Below are 19,173 nucleotides of genomic sequence, written 5' to 3' on the forward strand. Positions count from 1 at the left end.
TACGTAACTTCAATCAGGTTTTCCAAATTCATCTCCCAATTTCTCTTTCGTAGTAGTTCATGAAGCACAATGCTGTCTATACATGCATCATTGCGTTCAACCTATGTGTAGAAGAATTGGGATATTTCAAGTCCACTTCACAGGATCCTGCAATGCATATAACGGTTCAATAAAATTCTGTTATATTTTATTAGACATATCAGTGAGATTTTTTAACAAATAGGAGGAAGTTCTGTTTATTATAATTATCAAATAATCAATGCAAATTCAGCTGGCTAATATTGGTACTTGAAAATTTGGAAATCTTTGCTCTGAATTATATTTTGTAAGCATTACTCAAATAAGAAAAAAATCTGCGGACAATGACTTTCACAGACTAATTCTTCCTGTTGGAGCATCTATACAGTACCTTTATTCTCCTATTTTTGGTTCATAGACGACATGCCTATTTTAATGTTTCCTTTTCGATTTGTTTCTTGTTATGGTTTGTTATGTACTTAGGAATCCGTGCGGTATGATCAACTTCGGGATGCAGTTGCTAATCGGAAACCTGGTTGGGAGCATCTGCAAAATGTGAGTATCAATTGGGGGCAACAGTATCCTGGCATTCCTTGTAATTACTACTGTTTATATTTAAAATATGCTTTAAGCGTGCATTTTTTTGCAAATTGCTGTTTTTCTGTGAATTAACAAAATTTTTCGGGAATATAGCTTGTTAGATTACTTTTAATGTTATTTTGAAGTTTTTTTTTTAATTGCAAATTATGTTGTTTTAGCTTATTTGTCATGTTTTTTTTAAACTTCTTTCTCTAAATATTTGTTGAAGTTGAAAATTTTGAGTGACAGCCATGCCTGCAATAAAAACCTCATCTTGATTAAACACCTAATTTTCAATCTAACTTACTCTATCAACTAAGAAGCAATAGTAGCATTGTGGTATTTTGGTTTGGATGATAACGCGCAGGTGAAACATGGTGTATGAATTGATGGTGACGTGTTAATGAAACATCATTTAACCATATTCCACCACCAGTGAGAGACTATCTCAACGTATACATTAGGGGCTGGCCAGCCACAATATTTTAGAAGTATTTTCTTTTTTTTAAAATTTTTGGTAATTTACATACATGCCACACAATTCTTTTTTATTTACGTTTCGAACTCCCCAAAACTGATTATTTGATACCATTTGGATAATAGTAGGTTTAAGCTCAAATGAATTAGCCACTACAGTAGATTTTTGAATACTACAAATATTTATACTTATAACACCTGGGTGTCATAAATCTATGCATGAAAACGTATATTTTGCTTTTAAAAAGTTACAAGTGATGGTATTTTTTATGTGATATAAAATATTTGAGTGGTATGCATGTAAAAATGAAATTTTAGGTTGATATGTAAATATATATGAATTGTGTGATATGTATATAAGCGGCTTTAAAATTGTTTTTGATACTATGATATGTCTGCGTACAACCCCACATACCGCATTGGAGGGAGTCCCTTGTGTTCGGTTTATACCTCTTGTTTGTGCTTAAAAGGTGTATTGGGCTGAAGCATTTATCCCTTATGTTTTTGCTAGACAAGATTTCTTGGTATACAACTTTTCACGGCTTAATTCCAATCATGTTAACTAGTTCTCTACAAAATGTAAATTAAAAAAATTTTGAGCACCGATTGAGGAGTTTCCCGAGCACAGTAGCTGAATGATAACCCCATAAAGCCTGAATTTATCCCTAAGCTAAATTGATGTTTAGCATCTTCTTCCCATCTTTAAGTAAATTGACATTCAGAGTTTTGATGTCACTATAGTTGATGTTTTGTTAGTAGTTATTTGATTTTTAGAATTTAGTTGTACGTTAGGGTTTAAACATGCCTACGATATTCTGTGTGTGAATGGATTATGTTCTTTAATTTTCTAACCATTCTCCCCTGCTGTTTCTTCCATTTCTTGTGCTGAATTGGTGTGGTTCATCAGTTGATTTAATTTATTCTGTACTTGGCTGGCTGTTTGTACCTTTTCATTGTTATCTGGTTCTCCAGTTGACTGTAAAATATGAATTTGGCACATTGATGTTATGGGCTTAATTGGGCTATTTTGCGATACGATTCATGCCTAATTTCTCACAGAAATTCAAGCAAATAATATTTTTGTTTCTCAAACATCAAATTCAACATGAATACATAAGATAAGCACCTACAATTTGAGAGGTAGACGATCTTTCTCTAATACTAAAATTTAAGAGGTAAATCTCTCCCAAACCCTAAACCTAAGACTCACCACAATATCATGCATCCCGAACCCAAAGCATATCAGCTATATTTATCCCCATCATTAATAATAGTATAAGACTAAATTGCCCTTAGGCTAATAAAGACAATCGCCCTTAGGCATCAATGTAACTTTTTATTCTTTGTAATTTGAATTTACAACTCTAGTGATTTGATAATTTTCAAGAATGCTGTTTTGGTACTGTAGCAAATTGTAGCTTTTGGCTTCTCAGCTTTGATACGCGGTTTCTGATTTTGGTAGAACTCTAAAATAGTCCTCTGATTATTCTTATGTGGCCAATTTAGTCGTATAGTATCATTTTTCTTCAATTTATTCTGCCGACTAAGCAAAATTGATCCAAAATGATCCTTCATAGACTAAATTATGATCAATTTTATATAGTCGACGGGCTAAACTGAGATCAAATTTTTATTTCAATTTCTATAGGAGGGACTATTTTGGATTAATTATGCAAAGTTGAGGGTCTAAATTGGAGAAATGTGCTATTCTAGGATTAAATTGACAACACATGAATAGTTGGGGTGAAATTTTGGGATTTAATCTTTTCTGATATTGTAGCATTTAGGATTTGTAGGATATTAGCAATTGTTTTTGGATTAGAAATTTTAGCTTTTGCGAGATTTCACATTTTTTATCGTATAATGGGGAAATTTGATCTATATATGTGATTACCAAGACATGTAAATTAACTGATTTTTTTGATGAAATTTCTTCTTTTCTCAAATTTGTGTATTTGTTAGATGTAAGTTCCTCAAGTTTTGTGTCAATATTTATTGTAAAATTTCAAGAAATATTATCTTCTTCTATCTGCTTGAGACCTAAATCTCTTTTTGATTATTTCTGGTCTTGCTACTATTTTGTCTACTTATTTTGTTATATGTTTGTGTTATTGATTTTGGTCAAATCTACTACAATTTGAATTTTCTAATTGCAGCATGTGAATTTTGATTGAGCCATTGATATATTTCTTATGATCTAAAATTTATCTTAAGTTTTTAGTTGTATGGTTATTAGATTTATGCTTGTGTGAATTTAGGGCATTTTATGGTTTTTATAAAAAAGATTCATTTTTTCCTATAGCAAACATTTGTGTATTGTGAATTTTAATGTATTCAAAGATTTTATGCATCTTCTTTTAGAGTAGTGTTAGGAAACCCTATATCCCAAGCTATCCTAAAGGAAACTATTAATTTAATATCACATATACGATGATATTAGGTTCTAAGTTAACCCATTTTACTTCTGCCACAGCTGTAGTTTTGTGTGTTATTTTTCCAAATATGGAGGCACAGTTCAATTTGTGATTTCTCTAACTGAAGTTCTGCTCCTAATCTAACAGGCTCTCATTTCTTTAGATCCAGTTCGTGCAAGGGATGATCCAATTATAGTGAAAAATATTCCATATTACAAGGCAAAAAAAGCACTTGAGGCGGAGGTCTTGAAACTTGACGCCCCACCTCGACCCAGCAATTGGGGTGTAAGATTTATGATTTTGAATAATTTCTTAGTACTTATTTTGTTTAATATTATTTAACAGTATACATGAAAACGAGGTAAATTGGTTTTCTTTTAGCATTTCATTTTGGCCATGTATGGATGCTAGGAATTTGAGTGAAAGTAAATTTAAAAATAAGAAAAAAATGATAAGAAGTTTAAATCAATGGCTATAGATTTATAATCAACCCATAAACTATTGGGATTTTGTTTCATTTCCTTGGCTTCAATCTCAAGAAATCGTTGCTTTTTTTCTTTTAACTTAGTTCTAGTTTCTTGGAATGGATAGTTTAACTATTGCATTGAAATAATGATTATCTTTGTCATGTTACTGCAGTACATAAGAAATCATATAAAAGGAAAGGTAAATGACACTTACATCTTTGAGTTATGAACATGCATTGTCTTGATCTCTGCTTTAATCCTTATTTCATTTAGTTTGCTGACCTGATTTTTATGCCACTTCATTAACCACCCCATCATTGGAATAATCTAACTTTAATTACCCATGAATGTATACCAAAACTTTGGCATCCTTTTGTTATATGTTTGCTTCAATTATATACGGCTCCAATGCATTATCCGTTTTCTTTAGTTTATTGTTTTCACTTTTCTCATCCAATGGCGGGATCTATCTTATCCTTTTTATTTAGAGTTTGTTTGAGATCAGTTTTTTTTTTTTTTTAACATATTTATTTAGGGTTATTTTTTATCCTAGAAACAAATTAATATATTTACGAAAATATTGAAAGTAATTTTTAGGTGTTTTGTGAGTATTTAAAAAAAACTCTACTTTATCATATAGCCAAAAATATTTTATTTCAAATTAAAATATAAACAAAATAAAATAATAAAAAATAGAAGATAAAAAACCAAAGTTGATCCCAATTGGTTCCTTATTTTATGCGTTTTATAGTTCTCAGATTGATCAATCGAAAGCAAGCATCCGTGCAAGATGTGCTGATTTCCTTTTGTTACAGTTGTCACTTTGTCATTGTTCACATAGTGCCTTGCTTCTCGTTGATCTATATAGCATTTGCTTTTTGATTTCTTATTTTTCTTGTAAATATTTTTTCTCTTGTAATTGTTCATAGGGTTTCTATATAGCTTTTCTTAGGTTTTTGACACGCACTAGATACTTCAAAGTACGGGCGACTCATGCAAGTGTACGTGGGGTATCAGTAATAACAGGATTGGAGTTTGGTTGTTGATCCAGCAGGGAATGAGATGAATTTAATTAAGAAAAACTCTAACCCACAGATGTCAATCATAGCCTGAAATGTTGATTTGACGTAAATTCTATAGAAGCAATTCTAGCACAATGGAGAAGTTGAAGGGTTCAAGTACATAAAAGTTCTCCCATGAAATGGATCAAATAAGACTTTGGAATATGAAAGTTTCTTGTAAAAAATCTCGATGACAAACGAGATTAATACTCTTCTTTACCTCCTTCCGCTAGTATAATAAAGTTTGGTTCGACAATAGGTTTATTTCCATAAAGCCTACTTCTAACCCATTCAAAACATTCTCCCCATATATTTCCATCACCTTACAGGTTATATTCCTATTCTTATAGGCTAATGTGATTAACTGAGTTGATTCCATTATTATCTCTTCCGAGACTCATAATTCATAATAGATTTGAACAAATCATATGGCCAAAATGAAATGTAAAGGAAGGTGGGAAAGTTAATCATCACCAGAAACAAATTCGTTCAAAGCCAAACAAAAATTTCACACCCATCGATCTTACTTTCCCATTCCAAGGAGAAAAAGAGGATTACTCACTACTTATGCTTGAACGCACAAACAAACTTATTTGATTGAAAGAGAAAAATACATAATTATTGACAGCAAAATATTACAATCCACAAAGTAAACTTCAGAAAAGATCTTATCTCTCTTCTTCACAATTGAGGACAGATGTAAAGACACGCAATTGTCTCTCAAATTCTCTCACACCTCACTTTTTTTGTTGTTGATCTACTTCTGGCCTTCTCCCTTCTTGTTCCTCCCTCAAGAATTTTTGGCAGAAGAAAAAATAAGGAAAAGCCTCCAAATTTTTGTATTCATCCAATTTATATCTTCTCCATAGCGAACCAAAGTTTGAACTGTACAAACTGTCAAAATTCGGGTACTGGCGTTGGGGGGCTCATATGCAGCGTCGGGGTGCTCATATGTGGGGCTGGAGCGCTACTATTTGTCCTTCTATAGCTCCTAGGCGCTAGTGTCACGGCGCTTATGCACTATTATTTTGGCAGTCCAACGCTGGGTTTCCAAGCCCTCGGGAAATCTTTTGCAATTCAGGCGCCTAGGCGCTGTAAAGCAGCTCCCCAGCTCTCCATGTCCAGCGCCGAGTTTCTTAGCTCTTTGTTTGTGCACTCCAATGATTGCTTCTGGTGCCAGAACACCACTTTGCTCCTTTCTTCTCGTTTTGATTCTTGACTTGCTCCTTACAACTGTTACCTTTAATTTTATCTAGAATACCTTCCAAAAACATAACATAACAAAAAGGCAAAATCAAGACCATAAATAAGGACATTTTACAAGCATGTCAGTTTTCTGAGGATTCCTTTGTGAACAAGTTATTCTTTGTGTATTGAGCATTTTTCCCTGTTTTGTGACCTCTATTTTTCTCCTGCAATGTGTTTTTTTTTCTTTTCTTCTAGCCATGGCTGATGAATAATTTACCTTTCGTGTTCAGTACAAACATAGTGTTTAGCCTATAGAAATTGTGGAGGAAATATATATTCAATATTAAACAGGATGCGTTTTATTGGCTGCTAAGTGCGTCAACAGTAATGTTACTGCAGTGCTTTTTATTAGATTGCATTGTTGTTTTGAACACTGGCGTTGATGCATTCATGATGTGTAGTGATAATAAAATGTATGAAGATTTTGATATCAAGCTCTTCGTTGAGTGTGAAGAAGCCATTAAACATGATAGAAGCCCAACTTGATGTGGGATATTATTAGGTCATCTCCTATATTAAATGAAGATGGATGCAAAGGAGTTGAAGATTCAGATGGAGATGTTAGTGATGATGGATATGTTATTGAACATCATTTCTCAAGCTGTTTAAATAGGAAGAAATTACAACTTGGGAGCGAATAGGAAGAAATTAGATTTTGAGAGCGAAAGTGAATTTACATGCTCAACATGGTTTCTCAATAGTGACATTGGTAGGTTCAATAATGATGGGCATCTAGATGATGTTCTAGATTTGGAACGGGCTATGGGAGTGGATATTTTTGGTGATCCCTCTGGTGGTGAAGATCTTTCTGAAGTGGAGGGAGTTGGAACAAGCGATGCCCATCATTTAATGAGGACTCTAATGATGAGGTGAATTTGATAACACCCAGCACAACTGAAAAAATTAATTGAAAAAAAATTCTGCAAGAAGGAATTGCTTTAGAGAAAATTAAAAATGATTCAAAATGATACACATTAGTGGTGTGGATTCCAAAAGTATAAATGCAGGCTACATTTTTCTATCTTGAGAGATGATTTGGTCTTCAAATTCACTTTTATTTATCAGGAACTCATCAACTGAAGTTGTCACCTGAGTTTGGCGGTTGAGGTTTAGGTTGAATAATGTAACTAATATGATTTGTAGTGTGATTTCTCGCCATGATGAGAGTATCATGTGAAAATTGTGATATCAAGGATTAATACTGCCAACACATTTTTTTTCAGAATGATTTCATTTTTTGGGTTTATTGAACTAGCTTTTTCAAGAAGAAATGAGATTCTTCCACGTGTCTGATGATAAGGCTGAAGCATTTTTTTAATCTCTGTTGATGAAATGTAAAAAAGAGGCCGTCCCCATTCAAAGTTATAGAAAAAAAAAATGAGCGGCCAATATTAACGACAATGAAGATTTATTTTCAATTGTAATTCATAACTCAGGGAATTGCTCATATCCCAATTTTTAAAGACATGATATTTGTTATGTCTAATTTACATCCAAAAAGTGCCATATCTTGGTTACTTAATGAGGAGAAAGAGAGATTAGCGCATAGACGAAGAAGATGATTGTGTTCGATGTAGGTGTTATATTGTCATGATTCTATCACAAGTCCTTTTCTTTGGGGCAATAATAAACTTTCCAATAGACAACATCATAAATATGAATGATAAAATTTGACTCTTTATATTATTCAAATGTGAGAGTATAGAATCATAAAATTGAGGATGACTTGAGTATAGGATGTTATGGATGAGTCAGTAATAGCGGAGATAACTCAATCATATTTATGATGTTTAAATGGGCAGAGGCCTCTTGAAAGACTTTTTAACTGAACAATTGCATATATTACAAGTGTTGCCTCCATGCTTTTCGTGAGAAGAAACATCCTTTTTGAAAGGATCAAATTGAACTTAGTTATTCTTTTGCAATGATCTCAAAGATCCATGGCCTTTTTTGTGGTTATCTTGATATTTGGCAATGGCATGTACCATGATTTTTGTGGTAGAGCTAAGATTTAGACAAAATTTTAACGATTCATGAGCTCGATACGTAGTTGCCGAAAACCCTATGTATATACTCATGAGGTCTAAATGCACAAGGGCAATAATCATGTTTAGTAGTAATAGAGATTATTAGTAGAATACACCAATAGAGACCATCAAAGGGATTAGTTAAGGAGTTATTCCAAAATAGGCAATTTGAAGGTTAATCGAGGTATTCTGAGTAGGGGTGTAAACGAGCCGAACACGAGTGAGCCTGGGCTCAGCTTCTATTCGGCTCGTTAAAAAATACCACCGTTCGTGTTTGACTCATTTATATTTCGAACACAAAATTTGCTCGTGCTCGACTTGTTTGCTTTGCGATCCAAACACGAACTATTCGCGAACAAAAAATCATTTCGACAACCCTAGTCATGCATGCAACCGTTAGGGGTGTAAACGAGCCGAGCTTGAGCGAATTTAGTTCAGTTTGTTAAAAAATGTCATTGTTCGTGTTCGACTCGTTTATATATTGAGCTCAAAAAAATTGTTTGTATTTGGCTTGCTTGCTTATCGAGCCGAACACGAGCTATTCACAAGCAATGAGCTATTTTGACAATCCTAATCACAGAGACGTAAAATGTCAAGGGTAGGGCGAGGTTTAAATTTCGTTATTTATATTAAAATATTCATTTAAATAGAATTTAATATCATTTTATTCTATTTTTAATTAGTAATTTTAGTTAATTATAAATCTTTGTAGCGTTGAAGTCAATTAAATTATTTAAAAATAATACTCAATATATATATATATATATATGCTTATTTATTTATTTCGAGCCAAAACTAGCCGAACACGAAGAAACAAAATTTTGTTTGTGTTCGGTTTGTTTATATATCGAGCGCAAAATAATTGTTCGTTTTCGACTCATTTGCTTAGCGAATAAGTCGAACACTAGCTATTTAACGAGTTGATCACGAACAACGAGCCATTTTGACAGCCCTAATTCTGAGAGGACCAAATGTACTACATGAGAGTACCTATTAGGAGAATCGGGTACATCGGCCAAGAGAGCTGATTGAGAGGACTTCGTATACTGACCTAGAGAGCTGACTAGATGATCGAGTATAAATTCAAGAAAGTTAACTTAGAGTTTACAAAATCAGAGCTCCTAATTTTGAGTATAAAAAGTTTCAAGTGAACTCCTTGATAATGGCTATGTTGAAAGTGAATTTCAATGGGAAAAGTTACATTCCATCAACTCTCTGTAAGAGTTTCAACTTATAAGCAACCAATGTTATATCAATTATATCACTATATTTACTTTCAAATCAACCTACATCAATAAGGATGTAGCCTGAGACCAATCAACTCTATAATATTACTGTTACGAGCAGAGTCATCTGAGTGGATGATTTGACCAAACAAATTCCACTATATTGCAATTACAATTATAGCTTGTATGTTCCCCAATGAATCTGTACATTTTGGGTTATGAATCATATGATATGTCTAAGAGGGCATAAGAACTTTTGTTAACTAAGTTCTACTTGAATTTTTCCCTTTAAACAAACCTCTATCCCGTATCTATTATGTTTCGTTGGACGAAACAACTCATGATTGTTGACAAGGATCATTCGGCGAGATTGAATTGATTATCTCCTCTACTAAGTAGATCATGGACTATGACAACCCTGATAACAAAACTATGAGATTTTGATTAGGTTCGTAATTATTCCCCCTACCATCCATTATAAGTTTACTACGATAAATTTCATAATCTAAAATTTATGTTTATTGCTATTATATGGGAAGCCTGCATACTTAACACCTTATGACTTGCCTTAATAGAGAATACTCTTATGTTATTGAGGAATAATTAACCGTTAGAACTTGTGCCTATGGGAAACCTTGAACCCTAGATTAAAACGTTCTCCCAAAGTGGGCAAAATCTCTCGGTAGTGTTATATCTCTGTTTCATCTGCATTATAAAAATTTGATTCAAAACCTCACTTAAAACTCTCTCATTCATCACTTTGAGGTAGGCTATGGCGTGAATTTTTGGAGCCAACAATATGTATGCATATACTTAGTGTTTTATATGCGAGCCATACATATACTTAGTGTTTTATATGCGAGCCGCCAAATTCTAAACCATCTCTACGCTTAACTTCTTTTTTTTTGAATGTAGTGAATTTTTTTTTTATACTCACGTCTTTCCATCTTGGATTTTTCATCTAAATCTTGGTATTTCTTGATTTGTGCTTGTGGTTTGCTTTTTTAACAATTATTTAACGTTTATATTTGTCATCCTTTCATTGTGCAACAATCTCAAACAGGGCAGACCTAGGTAGAGTTCGAGGGGATTGCCCCCCTCAAATTCAGATTTTCTTACTTATATGGGAGGGAATTTTGGTCTTCTGCCCCTTCTGAAATATCTATTTTGTCCCTCCTGAAATATCACTTTACTCTTCATTGCCCTAGCCCCCACGTTGGGTCTAAGGGGGCATTTTGTCTTCTCAAAAAGTGCTGATTTTGCCTCTGCTCTCAAACATCACATGCAGAGTGACTTGATAATATTTTATGGTGAGAACTTATTGATTTTACGCACAATCTAATTTGAATTCGATATACTTAACAAAATTTTTAGAAGTTTGAAGAACCTAAGTAAAATAAATTTATGAATATGGACCTATGTGAAGCATGTTTTATTGCTCAGGGACTTGAATGTAATTTATTGAAAAGAAATAACATTTACCATTCTACTCTCATTTACTTCAGCTCTTCAAATACATTCTACATCTTAAACCTTTATGTAGATGACATGTTTTATCTTGCAGCCCTTATTTGTGAACTAAGATGGGAAAAAAACACTATATTTCTTTATTTGAATAAAATGTATTTTATTATTTATTTGAAAATAGTTTCTAAGTTCATTCATTCAGTATAACGGTTCAAACGAGCAGTCCATAGTCTCCCTGGTCACTTATGTATAGGGTGTTATTCAAATTAACTTCCTTTATTTTTATGACTACTTAGTTTCTGACAGCATCTATTACAGGATTTGGATCTTCCGCTAACTGAAGCTTCATGGACGAAAGACGAACTGAAAGACCCTAATAAACTATTAGAGATGGTGAGTCTGCTGACTGCACAGAGAGAAATGGCTGAAAAAATATTAGATGCACAATGGGAAGCTCAATGGCGACAAAATAAGGTACTTCAACTTCTAGCTTGCTGTAGACTATTCCTGTGTTCGTGACTTTTATTTCCATGGCATTTGTGAATGTTTCCATCTCTATAAATGCCGTTTTGATATTTGATTTTTATTTTTATTATTTTTTTTTGGGTGAGCTCTGGGACCCACAAATGCTACAGATCTCTCAGTTTTTTTGTTTCTTTTTGGGTAGTTTAATGTTACATTTTCAGGCGTATATTCTTTATCATGCACATTTTTCGCTTATTATGATTGATACATCAAAATGGTTGAACTGGGTAACTTAATTTTTAAACTATTAAGGGCAATGCGCTATTTATAGTTTTCAACACTGTATTTTAGCTCTTTTGGTGTTGTTTCTGTCATTCTGTGTGCAGCGTAATAGCATAGTAGCGTTTTTGGCTTGCATGAATTTCGGGCTTTATTCATGTGAAGGGCTTTTGCACTCTAGACTTTTTTATAGCAAAATGGGAACGTTAGATGAAGCATTGCAACCTACTGAAACATACACATCTTAATTGAAATAGCTAGAGCATATGTAATGCGGGTCCTTCAATCTTTAAAAACTTGAATAGTGATATTTTTCTTGTAACTAAGGCACGACAGTCTGATGAAATTATTGATCATCCTTGTTAAGTGTTTTTTTTTCTTTTTATTTCTTCTAGTTATGGACACCATTTTATTCTTCCCTTCTTCTTTCTTCCCCATCCTGCCAGTACTTATAAAATTGAACTACTTGCCTGTCAAATTGCTTAATTCAATCACTTTTGTATCATATTGCTCGTCTTGATAGTTATATCTTATTTCTATTTTACATGGAAAAAAATAACTTTAATCTTTTAGCTTTAAAAAATTATGCCTGGTATTTCTGAGAAAGTTTATGTTTCAGGTTAAATTTTTAAGAAGATATATTAGATTTTAAATAAAATACTCCCCAAAAATTTCGTCTTTATTTTACGAGTATTTAAATTCTAGTTTCAGGTTTTCCATAGGAGTAAGCCTTTATTGTTAATTACCATTCTCAGTGATGAGAGAAAACTTTTGATTAAAGATAGGAATCAGATTCCAAGTGTTTAGCATATGGTATCATTAGTTTTAGTTTAAGATTGAGAAATTTCTTGCCCTTAATTTATGTTGATGGAGGGGAAAATGATAACAAAAGCTCAATCATGATTCTATAATTCTATCATCCTAAGTTGTCGTAGACTTTGGCTTACTCAGTAAAAAGAAATGCTCGACACAATTTGACCAAAGGATCCATATCAGTAGTCATGGGTTCCATCGTTCAATGGATTTTATAGACCTAGATTAATGTTTGTCTAAAGGAATAATTTTTAGTTGAAGTTAGCTAACAGGAAATTTTGTACTATATCAAGTGCACTTCTATAATTCACCAATTGGAGGATTTAGGCTATTGTGAAACTCGATGGTCATCATATTTTAATGATATCATTTTGTATTGAATGACCTTGTTTGAGGGCCCCAATTATAATCATTACTTTTTATAGTGCTATTTAGCAGTAAAATCACGAAGTTGGAGGACACATGTCATGGCCTTATTAGCTTGAAGTCTTTTGAGACTAGCCATAGAAATTTATATGTGTTTCGGTTAATTTTAATTTAGTCATCGTCGATAAATTGTTGTGGAGGGTGAATGAACTATTATTTAATGATTGTTTTAATAGATTACATTTGTAAAATTTTATAATTTTCTTGAAATTTTCTTTTTTTATATAGGTTTAAATCTGAAATGGGTTTCCTTAAAATTTGGGAGCATTTTGATAATTTTATTTTCTCTAATTTGAGTTTTTTTATTAGCATTGCCATCATCAGGGTATTTAACTGATTTTATTTTGTTGCTTTGGATCTTATCAACTTACTAACTTGCCTAAAGAGACTTTAGTCCATGTTTTTAATATGAATTTGTTTGAAAATTCACTGTCATATAAACCTTGCAACTCCATCTTTGTAAGACGAGATGGTGTCATTGCACTATAATGTTACATGCATGATTTTGGATTTTTTTACAGGATAGAGCGTCTGAAGATTTGACAGGGATTTTCCTTAATTTTTTTTAAAAGATCTATTATAATAATTAATATATATATTTTTTAACAACAACAGTGATAACATTTTTATGGGATGAGCCATGTACGGTCTAAACTTGTGAAGAAGATGCAATGAGCCAATCATATGATTAGATGCATCAGAATTTACAAGCTATATTGGAAGAGGTAAAACAATTGTATATTGTAGCCTTGAGGTTATGATGACTTTAATAATTCATCCGCCGAACCATTTTGGCAGTAAGAGATAACTTATCCACAACTTTTGTAAGATAATTACTTGATTAACAAAACTATTTGTTTAGCATTTGATTGATGATTCTAGTGATGTGTATGGCATTCTTTCATGTGTGCCTAGTTTTGTTACAAGAATTGCAGAATTTCTTTGCACAATTGGTAATAGTATTTCCATAGTCCTTACAACTGAAGGATTGTACCTGCTACCTATTCTTTTCTCATTGGGTTGCGTAGGCAATGACATTCTCATGCATGTTGTTAAAATGTGGTTTGTATTAACACATTGCACTTTGCAAAGTAATTTTTGAAGCACAAATCTGTAAAAAGAGATGGGTAGTGATTCATCAAATTTTAATCAGTAGCCTCAAATTAAAAATAGAAGTTTTATGAAACAATTGATCTCTCTCGTTTTGTTCATGACACTCGAATAACAAAAAAGCTTCAATAGGTAAGTCCGGAGAAATAATTTTGGAGATCATCTTGGATCTAACTAATAGTTTTATTATACTGGAAATGATTGGTTGAATTAGCTTGCTCTGAAATTTTTTGTAGATACTTTTGCATATTTTTAATTGTCTTATATTAAGGACAATCACCTGATCAACAAACCCTAAAAGTCCGTGTTTATGATTGTAGCATCTTTGATTTGCCATTAAGCTAATTTTGAAAACTCAGTTGGGGCGGGATAATGTCCCTGTAGTTCTTTTCTTTTGACAAATAGTTGAAGTTGAATTCTTAGGTACTGTAATGTTTACCTTTGAGTCATAAATAAAAAAAATATCCAAGTAGTTGTTCATTAATATAATGCTTTTATGAATCCTAATCTCCATTCATTTCTATGGAGTATTTCATATGGTGTTAATCTGTTACATGCAAATCTTTTTGCACAACATTTTTTACTATATTATCTTCAGTCTATTATTTGACCTTCATAATCCCGCGACATCAATTTTACTTTTCTTATTGATGCATGCTGTACCATACTTACATGGCAAAATTGCTCGAGTCTGTTTTACAATATCTTATTTACAAAACATGCATTTCCCCATGTCCTATTATGATCATTTATTAGTCTACTCTTCCCTCTCTCTAACATATACTTTAAAATTCTGGTATCTTTCACACTTAACCGCCTTCTTTACTGTCCAACACTTCAACCCATATAACGTAGCCCATTTAAATGTGATATTATAAGATTTTTCCTTGGGTCACCAAGATAGTCTTTTATTGGGCAACACTTTTAGAAATTTATTATTTCTAACCACAGCTAAAACTCTAGAGGTAATATTTTTCAATTATATCCTCATTTTTTTTTATTGCATATGCTTGACCTTTTGAGCAATATTAGCTGATGCTTATAGATTTAACACTGATCAACATTTCATTTTATATATTTGATCTTTATTATCATGATCCTAAATTCCTTATTTTCTAATTATCTCCTCTATTGTTCAAGATATTTTTGTAGTTAAGCTGTAGTATCACTTATTTTAATCATTTATTTTATGAAAATATACTCGGCTTTATATGGATACAAAAAGTTATATATTGAATGTTGATTCTTCATGTAATTCTAGAAAGTTCTTTTCACTCCAGCACGCGTGCATGCTACATTTTCAAGGAGCGGAGGAACGGGACAATTTGTTCCTGCGAACTATGTTTAGTAATTGAAGGATTAACATTATTTCAGCAGATGTATGTGTTGTCATTAATATCTTATAGTATCTCTTTTGGGCAATCCAATATAGCTTTCTAAATATTTGAGGTGCATAATTAGTGATATTTGAAACATGACTACCAAATTGTCAATTAGATCTAATTTTAACTATCTTTTGTGATATACAAAAGATACAAATGTATAGCCCCAGCTTTTCCATTCTATTTATCTTGATCACAAATCATAGCATACAATTTAGGGTTGGATGTTTAGAATTCGAGTGAAAATACTAGTAAAACTAATGTTTGAATACCTTAAAAAGCTTTTTTGCAGATTCATTTTGACATAGCTCTTTTTTTTTTTTTCCCACACAAATATTGCCCTTCTGTCATTTAAGCCTTCATGTCCATAATCACGGAATATGCACAAATCTGTAACTTTTCATTCCCGATTTTCATTCAATTATGAACTGAACCCGCAGATTTCTTACAGAAATTTTATTCACACAATCAAACAATATGTAGCGTGATGTAATGCTGATGGTTTTGTGTGCCTCTTTGTATTCTTTATGCAAAGTTTCAAGAACTATTGGATGAAAAGCTGCAGCCATATGTTCAAAGCGTGAAGGGCGTTGTTCCACAGATTATAGCCATGCCAGCTCCCAATCAGGAAAACAAGGTTCATCTCATAACTTAAGTTTTTATTTTATATATGATTTCACTTTCCAAATTAACTGTTCCTATTGTTTAGTGTAATTTATATATATATACTGGAGGTCTCATCATACTTTATGTTTATTTTGATATGATTCAGAAGACAAGAAGACGGAGGTGGTGGTTTTTCTAATAGATGAGAGCGGCGACTTCCACAGATGCAGATTTTATACAAGTTTGATATTCTATTATTTTGCATCTCTAAAGAATTCATCCGATGTTTTTAATGCATAGCCTTAAGCTCAAAGCACTGTTTTTTTAATCTTTATTTAGCTATATATTGTTATGATTTTGAAGTTTTATAATATATTGAGCTCAAAGGAAAAGTTCTAGGGATAATTAAATACATATCACCAGAAACATTGCCTAGAACCTATCGTTCCGTTAATGTTTTTGAACAAGCTAACCGATGTATTTGTGCGTGCCGCTATCAAACCTTGAGAATTTGTATAAAAAAAAAAAAAATGGCTTGGGGTTTTAAAGAGAATCTTGATTTGTGCATGGCAATCTTTTGGGTGCTTTATAAAACTATTTAATTTGATTTAGATGATATAATAATAATATAATAATAACTTTTTATTAATTTAATATATACTATTTCAATTCAAGATATTTTATTTTTTGAATATTTTAATTATTGTGCTCTAAAATTTAAATTTTTGATACTTAGTCTTCCTATCAATATCAAGTCTCATTATTAGGTGCGGAGGGCGCGTGCCGCGCATGCCCTCCGATCACAGCCGCACATCGCGGTTGTATGACGGTGGTACCACTATCATACAGCCGCGATGTGCGGCTGTGATCGGAGGGGGCACGCAGCTCTGCGCGCGCCCCCCGCCCAAAAACACGCAATAATCGCTCCAATATCAAGTATTCAAAAATTAATTAATATTAAAATGATTAGTTGGTTCAAGGTGAAAGTGATTTTGGACTGTACGGCTGAACTGATTGGATTGGCCGGTGATCCAATTTCTTAAAGGAAGATTTAGATAGCACTGATCAAAGTTATGCATGTTACATATTGCACACCCAAATTTCAATATTTATTTTCTTAATTCTTAAATTGTTAAATAAAAATACAATTAGCACTTCCTAAGCCCTAGCTTAAGAACTTTTGCTCGAGCAAAGCTGGCAAAATTTTGAAATAGGAGGGTGGGGAGCCATAGGTTCGCCACGAGAAACGTCGGCGAAGTTGCCTCATGGCGACCTGCCAGAGTTTGAAATAGAAGGGGATGCAATGAGTTGATCGTGGCGAACAAAACCTTTGAAACTCTCATCTTTCTCCTCCTTTTGCACAGCTCCTACTTAAAACTATTATGAAAGGCAACTTACATTTTTCTCCCACTTTCTACCACCAGCTGCCTATGCGAGCTGCAGCCTTCCTGAATCCCGTAAGGCAGAATGGAGAAAATTAGTGATTTAAGAACTTGTAGGATTTACAGATGTATGTGGGAGAAAAATGAGGGTTATTTTTGTCAATGGTTTCAGGCAAGATTGAGGAGAGAGGAGAAAAAATAATGGGATTTTGGAGGTTTTGTTTGATGTGATGCCATCGTTGCCTGCTATTTCAAACCTTTCTGTTTTCCTTCCAGCTTTCCTTTTAGGCGAGCTTGATCGATGTGGTAGGGAGATGGGCGTTGTATCCGACGAGATTTTAACTGGGCAGCAGACATTGTAAATGTTAGAGTTTGGGTGTGAGACATGCAATATACCTAATTTTGAGTGCTTTGCATGTCAATCCCTCTTTCTAAAATCATGCTCTTTTAACGCTTGCAATAATGCATGTGTTGATCGATATTAAACTTTTTCAACTATCTTGAAAGATGGGAGTGTTATTTTGTTTTAATGTTTATATGTTTGAAGGAAAATAACTTTATCTCCGATCAATATATATCTAAATATATATATTAGAAAGGAAATAATATTTGAGTCTACTGGCCCCAAGAACCGTTTTCCCTGTGCGCTCAAGCAGCTATGATGGATGTATGTGTCATGTGTCTAATATTCCAGAGCTCCCACGCCACGGTGGTATCGAACCCTTGATCTGAGGGGACTTACACTGATCCCGCCACCAACAGACCAAGGCTTGCATCACACAAACACACACACATATGCCTAGGTTGATGACGACAAGGTGCTATAAATATAAATATGTGTAATTACATAAAACTCATGTGGAATGTATGTAAATTTCTCTCATTTTTAAGAGCACAATAATAATTTTATTCAATACCTTTTATTATGCATGATGATATAAATGAAACAAGTTAATTGCATGCTGCATCTTATATTGATACAAAAAGAGCAACAACAACAACAATATTTCAAAAAAAAAAAAAAAAAGGTTCAATTTAATTGCCATATAATAATATAACATAAAACGCCAAAGCTTTAAATTTATAGAAATAAGAAAATACCACAATAAAAATAAAACATTCCACATGTCCACAGCACCCTCAAAACAAAATAATTATAAAAATATCCTCAATACGTGCATCACCTTACAGAAGAATCAAATCCATGAATCCAATCTTCACTTCTACCATCTCTCTTTCTCTGTTCATAAGCTCTTCATCTTCATTTTCTCCTATAGATATGCCCCATGAACTCAATGGAGATCTCTGGCACACCTGGTGATAAAACTACATCCGCGGCGATAAGGGTTGGCTCTCCCATGGCGGTAGCAGTTGTAGTAAGAGACTCCCCTTCGCCGGCACGGAACTTGGTTTCTCTTCAACATGGCATAACTAAGGAACCGGCGGCGCGTGGAGAGGAGCTGGCGGCGGTCGGTTTCATCGGCATCGTTCGAGTCGTGGAAGCAATAGTTTTCGGAACAGGTGAAGTTTTCGGTACTGGGGGAGGTGATGGAGGTGGTGGGATGGTGGATGGGGAAGGTGGCTGTGGTTGAGAGGATGGAGGTGGTGGCGAGAAGGAGGAGGAGGAGGAGGAGGATGGGGGGAAGAGAGGAGGTAGACATGATTGTGTGTTTTGAGTATTGGGGAAAGGGGGAGGTAATGGAGGAGGGAGGAGAAGAAGGGGAGG

The 19,173-nt window shown here is 33.4% G+C and overlaps 1 protein-coding gene across 1 annotated transcript in view; it reads left to right on the forward strand.

Annotated features, from left to right (window-relative positions):
- LOC110029759 overlaps positions 1-16,587 on the forward strand; it is a 28,679-nt gene extending 12,092 nt beyond the window's left edge. Inside the window, exons 8-12 of the mRNA XM_020732189.1 lie at positions 502-573; positions 3,636-3,773; positions 11,303-11,458; positions 15,995-16,096; positions 16,232-16,587. Of these exons, the coding sequence (XP_020587848.1) occupies positions 502-573; positions 3,636-3,773; positions 11,303-11,458; positions 15,995-16,096; positions 16,232-16,264 (501 nt within the window). The 3' untranslated portion in view covers positions 16,265-16,587. The remainder of the gene's footprint in view (positions 1-501; positions 574-3,635; positions 3,774-11,302; positions 11,459-15,994; positions 16,097-16,231) is intronic.
- The last annotated feature ends 2,586 nt before the right edge of the window (positions 16,588-19,173 follow it).

Source organism: Phalaenopsis equestris, unplaced genomic scaffold, assembly GCF_001263595.1.
Source record: "Phalaenopsis equestris unplaced genomic scaffold, ASM126359v1 Scaffold000600, whole genome shotgun sequence".
Classification (NCBI taxonomy): domain Eukaryota; kingdom Viridiplantae; phylum Streptophyta; class Magnoliopsida; order Asparagales; family Orchidaceae; genus Phalaenopsis; species Phalaenopsis equestris.